Below are 8458 nucleotides of genomic sequence, written 5' to 3' on the forward strand. Positions count from 1 at the left end.
AGCCACTAAAAATCCCCAAAAAAAAAAAAAAAAAGTTACAACTTACCTACCGACCTACGTGAATAATCTTGAAGAAACTAAAGAGAGGGGTAGGGGGAAAAAACAAAAAATGTGAGAACAGTTTTAACAAGAAGAAGATATGCAAACGACATTGATTTGTGCAAATGGGTTGATTATGCCCAGATGAATTTATATAAGAATCAAATACGTATAGTCTTTTAATCACAATATATAACTTATCATATGATTGATTTGATAACATTTGTAATTCTATTTTATTTTTTTAATGCAGGATAAGTATCTTTTTATCTTATTATATTTTACTGAGTTTTTTTTTTTTTTTTACTTCCTAGCAAAATTTATCTCTTATTATATTTTATCGGATATTTATTTATCTTTATTTATGTTTTATTAAATCTGAAATACTCCTATATTAGTATTTGATGACACGGAAATCGACGTGACATGACATGACGCTCCAATATTCTCCAAAAATCTGCCCTTTATCACTTTATGTATATAATAATAATAATAATAATAATAATAATAATAATAATATATTAGATTCATCTTACTTTTATGCAACTTTTTACTTACATAACTCATAAGGTTATCTTTAAGGCCGCCTCAATGTGAGCTTTCTGAACTAAATTTAGAAAGTGGATCATGATTTTGAACCAACCCAAAATAGGAATATGACCCGTCCAAAACAAAAAATCAAGTATTTTTCTTTTTACATCAAGATTGATCGAGCTAATTACAGCTTAAGAAAGAAAGTTCATTGACCAAAAAATTCTACAACTCAAAAGTCATTTGCTACTTTGCAATACTTTGTGCTGAAGAAATCATTTAAGAAGTCATAGTTGGTGCAGTGGGCGAGCTATTCACAAGGAACGAGAACAAACAAAATTGACGGGCTAGCAGTATGTACTTATGCAGAAAGCCTGGTGATATAACTTTGGCGTCGTCACACCAATGTGTAATCTGCACAAAGCATTGCTCTCTGAACAAATTTGGGCGTAGAACCTCCTTTTAGTGGCATGATATTAACAACCTGTGAGACATTATCAACAAAGAGTACATTGAATTAAAATTATCTGAAACAAGCAACTTATGCAGGGACTTTGACTCTCTAGGAACCACACTTGTACTCAGCATTGTGAAATTATCAGTCTTTCTTGCCATTCCATTCAACAATTCTCCATTTTTCTTAGCCATTTGTGCAACCTAACCTATTCGTGTTAAACCGTTGTACACTTCCTCTAAATTAAACCATCATTTACTTCTTTTAACATGTTCAAACATATAATTACGAATGACCTCTAGAAATCAGCAATACGATCAGGCTGTTTTGCATAAATCATACATTCATACATATACACCACTCTATTCCATAATCCTGTGAAAGGCAAAGGGGGCATTGATAAGGTTTTCTATAGGTTTAGAATTAACAATTTATCAGAAAATGCGCTAACATAAACATACCTTTAATCCGCTGAATGTATTCGTAGTCGTGAACTGCACAGAGATGGGGAAAAAGGTTGATGGATCTGCCGCAGGGACAGAGAACTCCACTGATCCACTGTCAGAAGGTGATCAGAGCATATTGTCAGATCAAAGATTAGACCGACAAAAATAGGTAGAGTGAGTGAGATATTCTGATTAAGATACTCACACACGATTGGAGTTATCAATTAATAATATGGACCATTCAAATACTGAAGTCTTCAAATCATACCTGTCAATGAACAAGAAATTGTTAAATCCGAATCTGCTCAAGAAGTGGGAGGCTAGGAGCTTTCTCAAGGCCGATAAACGTATAGAGCAACACAAAAGAAAAGATACAAACAAATACAGACATAAAGAATTTCTTCAAAAAATCCACTTCCTCAATTACAATTTACACAATAAGCCGAAGGTTCATCTATACACATTTGTTCCTTGTGGTGGAGCATTTTAGTAGAGGATATAAAAAATTTAGTGACTTGGGGGAGAACAAAAAACCCCCCCCCCCACTATTACGGTAAAAGGAAAAGATCGAAAAGGATAGAGCATCGAAATGACATTTGATAAAAGACCGAACAAGAAAAAAGCTCAGCAAAGTCAAACAAATCCTAGAATAGAGAAATATAACTCACCTCCATTCACCATCAATATGCCTCACATTTGGAGCCTTTCTGATTGATGGAAGAGGCACTGATATAATAACATTTTGAAGATCAAACTTAGGTGAAGCTTCATACTCAATGCTAACATCAGTTACATTCCCAGAGACACTAGGCCAGCAGCTTACTACAAATGATGAGTATAAGAATTAAGAATTATAAGTATACTGATCGTCATTCACCAGTGATATATAATGCAACAGCAAACTAACTTGTGAAAGGGAGGGCGGACTCATCCAAACTCTGCATCCTCCACCTCAAAAGGCTAACACCATCACTGGATTGGCAAGTAGGAAGGGGCCTATTAGGATCTTTGAGCCCTAAAGTGTTCTCACTGGAAAACAATTCTTTGTTGATACTTGGATGTGTTTTGAACACTATGCTTGGATTCTTTGCAGACTCAACCTACACGAGATGACAGGTAAACAATAAGGTCAAGAATAAATACACGGGGAACAAAACTAATAAACACGTTGCGAAATTTCTTTAGGGAAGAAAAAGTGGAGCTTCAAGGAAATAATCATCTAGAAACATTACAGCCGCAACACTGTAAAACCAGCAACTCTTTCCTTTCCTGCTCCCAGCCAGCCTCCTTTCCGAGAAAGGGAAAGAAAGGAAAACTGCATAAGCTCTACCATCGACCAATTCCAATTACTTTTGACCACTATTTCCTTTGTTTAAGATTGCTTCACAAGATATAATGGATATAAAGCGCTACATCCAGTATACATACATATAAAACAGATCCCCACCACATTGGCATCCCAACAAAATTCACTTCCTCTCTCTAACAGTCCAACTATAAAGCAATCTGTTTCTCCATCCAACATTAACAATATGCAGTAACATGTGGTTTGTGTAGCATTTCAAGTACCTTTTTAGTGTTTCAATCAACATTTGTCTAACAACACTAGTAAAATGACGTTAAGCTGTCTTGACTCATGAGTATACCACTTTAGATAATTGACACTTTTCTGTTAGTGACTACTTTTAGAATATAAACTTGAAAGGTAGAGATGTATTAGTTAGAAACCAAGGGGCCTTGCCATCAATGTCAACACACATATAGTCCAATCTTAACCAGTCAAGTAGCACCGCAGCTGTATCTGATAGCCCAGTATAGCAGGTTGCCTTTATCCAATAGAAGAAGATGTGGCACATTTCTTATATTTATGGTCACTTACAACCTGTCAAATATTCTCCTTTTCAAAGATTGCTTTTGTAGGTTGGACATGAGCTGATGATCGAGCATGTACAACTGCGACCATTTTCCAACCTCAGAGTAGACTTGAATCCCTATGCATTAGATCCATCCAACATCTACCAAAACCCTCCAAAGAGAAATAGAATGATTAACATGTTTTTTCATAGTCAGGCCAAATTATGCATTGTTGGTTGTGTGCTATGAATGATGAAGAAACCCGGTCATATTTTCTATCTTAGGTTTAAGCCTAAACAATCTGTCTCAGAAACTCTGTTTATTCCTTTACCAAACATAAAAGAATCTACATTATTCACAATTATGGATCCAGACAAGTTCAAGTCATGAATATGCACAGTACATCCTCCACTCCATCATTTAAAAGATGACCTACCTTGTACATGCGGATCACTCTCCCCCCTCCCAATGGAAAACCATGAACTGTCTAAATGCAAATACTGCTTAAGTGGTCGCACCTGAACATGTAGATAAGCATCTTTCTCATCGAGGATTTGAAGTGACAAGAACCCTTGAACATCAAAATTAGCAAGCCCTCCATCACTTTTAAGTGTCACGCAAAGCTTCTCGTCAACAATTAGTGAAACTGGATTAGAGGGTGGTGGAGCAGTGGCCCTCGATTTAATTAAACTTGGCTGTACGTCCTCAGTAATTTCTTCACCTTCAGCTTTCAAGGATTGCAAGAACTGATTAATCCTTTGATTCTTCACAAGCTGCATCCCTTGACCCTTAGATGGAGCAGTAGCAGCTGCATTCCAAGGCATATATTGTTATCAGCTAATTAACTATTGAAACAAAAAGCTTGTTCCAGGACAAACACAATTCCAGTGATCTTGTGCAGATTTCTACAGTCAACATAACAACCATGGACAGGGTAAGAACATTAAGTAGCATGCAGGAGGATATTGAGACAGATAAACAATGCTACAGAATGGTAGTTGAATGCAAATATCTTTTTCCTTTTTTGTGCTGTTCTGATTGGGGTGGCGGTGGGGATCATTGATGATTGGATACTCAAAGTCACAACCTCTTACCCCAATTTTTCCCACTGAACATTCATCAAGCAAGCCCAGAGATTTAGCAGTATGCTTCAATGTCCAGAAACACATGCATACTCAAGACAGCAAAAGTAGAGGTTGACAGTTTTCCATCAACCCATGTTTCAATCTTCGTAGCACCAAGGAAGCAATCCTCGTCGGAAAAGGTTATTTGAGTAGGCATAACAGAATAAGTAGCCTATTGTACACATGTATAGAACACCTCTTTAGAGACAGAAAAGTATCCCTAAAATGAAGAGGATTTATATCTTAGACTTGTTGCCTTGCCCTTGTACCCTTATCCTGTTTCTCAACCTTAGTCCTCATTTGAAATGACGATACTTCACTAGATGACAGGCAATGAAAACGATGTGCACTTACTTTTTCAGGTTTGTATTTCTCTAAGTCCATTAATAGTAATAGTTATTTTCCCCAAACAACAAAACCAAAAACAAGATAACAAAAAGTGAGGGAAAGTAATAAACAAGAATTAGCTAAGAGTGACAAATGTAGCATCAGACATCAGAATAGATCTAATGTCTTAAGAGATCATGACAATTGAATTCAGAAGATATACTATTGTTCGGGTAACAAAAAAGACATTACGCTGTATCTCCTGCAATTGATGTAGCATTATAAGATATAGACATATACTATTGTCAGGGTAACAAAGCAAATTATGCCTACAATGTGCATCATTTTGGTATGTGGAATTCAGGAATAGGATGTCTGATTCGCACAGAATGTGCAAGCAGTGGAACACTAAGTCTAATAATCAATTATTATGATATTATCTATTACTGAATTTTAAAGAAAGTCAAAATTGTACGGTAAATTGGTTTATTCGTAAATTATGGTGAAACTATTGGCTCAATATAGCTTTTTTTCCATTGTGAAACAAAAAAAATGGTTCATAAGGTATTAAATTAATGAAGCTATTCTCGTCTTCTCAATCCTAATACAAGTATACAACACAACGGTGATCCACAATTAGGATGATAGATTCCGATAATCATAATTTCGTAGATGACACAATACAAACCTTTGGAGTTGCTAAAGTATGAGTCCAGATACGTGCTCGAATTAAACGCTGAAGGCCCAGAAGCAATGCTAAATCCATCGTTGCTACTTGATATGCTAGGATCGCTCAAGATATGTTCAATTTCTCCAGGTCCCATTGATTGTAGAGACATAGAACTTCCTCTTCCACCTCTATTCCTATCAGCCTGCAGAACATCCTATAAGAGTTACTTGGACAAAAAGACCCCTATGGGAAATTGAGGCATGAAGAAAGCATTTACAAAACACAAGCACATTTCAACACAAAACTAGGAACAAGTAACAGAAAAAAGCAGGTGGAGCTTCTCTCCCAGTCGGTATACCTTGCTCTTATCGATCTTACTAGCTTTGAGCTTCATGATGTTATATGTTTCTTTTATTTTGATCTGCAACATAATTTTGTGAAACATCTCTTCCTCACTTACCATCTCACAAAACTGTCTAACCTGTGCCACCGTTACATTTTCTCTGAGCCCCATTGAGATGACCTCGTCAATTACAAATATTAGCTCAAAAGCCCTCTCACAAATCTCTTCCTCGTCTATAAAAGGTACATATTCAGGTACCTAGATATGGCATAAGGAATTAGTTCCAAGCATCCATTAGCAGTAATTTGAAAGTAAAAGTAATTCTAAACTTAACCCCCAAAAGAAAGTGCAGCCAAAATAAGCTTCTTAGCAGTTCTAATAAACTAATATCTTACCAAAGTGAACACTAAGGATGTAACCTTTGAAAGCATCCTCAGAGTCTCCAAATCTTCCACAATGTTACTCTGCTTACTTGTAATGAGAATCAAATAAAAGGTTCCTATCGGTTGATAGACATAGCGAACATCCTCAGTCTCAACATAGGTGTGCTGCTTTCCTGTTCCAATCAGTTTCGGAAAAGCTGCAAAGAACCCCTCAAGTCTTATCTGGGATATATTTACAAACTGTCTCGAGACAAGTGCTGAGGAAAATCAACAATAAAGGTTATAATCAGTGACAACTCGAGATATTTGAAAAGAAGTCTTAAAGGGGAAAAACAATGTACAATAACAATACTCAACGCTTCTTATGGAGCTCCCTCATTAAAAATTTAAAATGGGGTAAGGGAGGTCAGGTTCGATGTACACGGTTTAATCCTTACCCCGCTATAACAGGAGGCTAATCATTTTTCTTAGTTCATTTTTTTATACTTCCTAAGAATAACAATGTACCTTTTCCAAATTTATTTGTGAAGGCAACTGCAAGGACAACCTGCACCAGGAAGGCAGAGTTCAGAGCAGAAAAAGGTTTTCAAATTTCACAGCAAGAAAGATGTATGAAATAGCATTTTTAGGCAACTTTGATTTCTAGCAGCAAGACAGATGACTAAAGGATGAAAAACTATATATATGCCTAACACCTAACACGCCTTCGATCTTAACAAAAAGGCCGTCACTTATAGTTGTACAAGTGACAGAAAAAACAGTTCAGTAAACATAATGCATATCAGTCGGACACAGATATAACTAGTAACTAGTATTATCTAACAAACCACATTCATTCCACGATGACCTTCGACAGCGAACAAAACACTTCCTAGCTAGAATGAAGTAAAGATTTTCTTCCTATGATCATTCCAACAGACGTATGCCCAAATATGGAATATATACAACTTACACAAAGGCAGCGCCTAACGCGTACTGAGATATCGCACTACCAGGAAACAAACATGCTTAAAAAGAGTAGCATCAATTTGTTTATACACCCATTAAATAGATCAAGTAATATGTTTACCATTTTTGTACCCTGAAAAGATACAAGGTAACCCAACAGATTGAGAATTGTATACTCAGTACTTTAAACAGGACAACCCTGCAAAAGCGCAGAACAATTTCTTCAGACGGAGAAACAAAATTCGAAATCGAAAAAACAAAAATGTACATATTTCATCACTCTTCTTGACAAAATGCGGTACACAGATTCATCATCAACACCAATTTCATACATAAAAATGATACAATATACAAAATCAACAGCACATGATCAACATTTCCCTAGATAACAAATGATATAATTAAATTTAAGGGTATTGATCAACGTTTCCTCGCATAAAATTAATCATAATAGTAACGCCATGCCAATAGGGTAACATAGGATTGGATTAATAATCTAAACAATTTCATCAAAACACTAAACAAATCACTTAATCACCCATTTGGGTGGGAAAATGAACTCAGAAATCAAGAAAATCATGGCATTACATAATTTTACATATCAATTTAATAAGGGTTGCAAAAATTGCTACATAATTGGAAAAACATGCAAGAAATTAACACTAATATTGAACATAATCAAAAATTAAAATGTGGGTTATTAAGAAAAGTACGAACCTGAACAGAATTACGAGTACGAGAGAAAAACAGTATAGATTTTTATCAAATGTGGAGAAATTGCGGGGAGTGTAAGATTGTAAGTGCAGTTGCAAGAAAATGTACTTTAGGAGAAGAGTGAGGCAACACGTAGACGTAGTGATACCAAATTAGGTGTAGGGGTGTCAAATCGGCTCATCGGTTAGGTTTTGATTGGGGTTCATCAGTTCGAGTTGAAACCGGTTCATTTTGTTATCGGCTCGATTCGGGTCGGGTTGAAAATTAACGGTTCAACTCCGGTTCGGGTTATGTGATACGAGTTCATATCGGGTCGGGTCATATTTGGTCGGGTCATAAACGGGTTAAGTCAGATTCATATCGATCCAGGTTCATATCGGTTGGGTTATAATCGGGTCGAGTTCATATCGGGTCGGGTCGTCAATTCCGTTCGTTTTGTTAACGAGTTTATCTGGATTGTAATCGGGTCGGGTTCATGTTTAGTCAGATCAATTCGGATACAAATTACAAACAATATCGGGTTATTACTAAAATCACAATTTTCAATACGTTTATATTATAATATCTACCTTATTCAATCTAAGTGAAAGGTAAAAGAGGCCATATAATTTGATTACGCGATTTA

At 36.0% G+C, this 8458-nt stretch overlaps 1 protein-coding gene across 2 annotated transcripts; it reads right to left on the reverse strand.

Annotated features, from left to right (window-relative positions):
• Positions 1–538: 538 nt before the first annotated feature.
• Positions 539–7991, reverse strand: LOC110802275 (coatomer subunit delta-1). 2 transcript variants are annotated; one of them, XM_022007725.2, is made up of 12 exons: positions 7837–7991; positions 7241–7318; positions 6679–6718; positions 6184–6428; positions 5804–6046; positions 5464–5647; positions 3843–4132; positions 2378–2570; positions 2139–2292; positions 1676–1738; positions 1486–1582; positions 539–1054 (listed from the first exon to the last, which is right to left on the reverse strand). In XM_022007725.2, the coding sequence occupies exons 2-12, from the start codon at positions 7241–7243 to the stop codon at positions 968–970; spliced, it is 1599 nt and encodes a 532-aa protein (XP_021863417.1). In that variant the 5' UTR covers positions 7244–7318; positions 7837–7991; the 3' UTR covers positions 539–967. The 2 variants fall into 2 exon arrangements, with proteins under 2 accessions (XP_021863417.1, XP_056695226.1); XM_056839248.1 differs by lacking the exon at positions 7241–7318 and having other exon boundaries at positions 7837–7951.
• Between the last annotated feature and the right edge of the window lie 467 nt (positions 7992–8458).

This window comes from Spinacia oleracea, chromosome 3, assembly GCF_020520425.1.
Source record: "Spinacia oleracea cultivar Varoflay chromosome 3, BTI_SOV_V1, whole genome shotgun sequence".
NCBI classification, from domain to species: domain Eukaryota; kingdom Viridiplantae; phylum Streptophyta; class Magnoliopsida; order Caryophyllales; family Amaranthaceae; genus Spinacia; species Spinacia oleracea.

Excerpts from the sequence above, each read along its gene's own strand:
- LOC110802275 (XM_022007725.2), bottom strand. Across the intron at positions 4,133-5,463 it reads ATACTTTAGCAACTCCAAAG|CTGCTACTGCTCCATCTAAG; the intron begins GTTTGTATTGTG and ends CTTGGAATGCAG. Across the intron at positions 1,055-1,485 it reads ATACATTCAGCGGATTAAAG|GTTGTTAATATCATGCCACT; the intron begins GTATGTTTATGT and ends AATGTCTCACAG.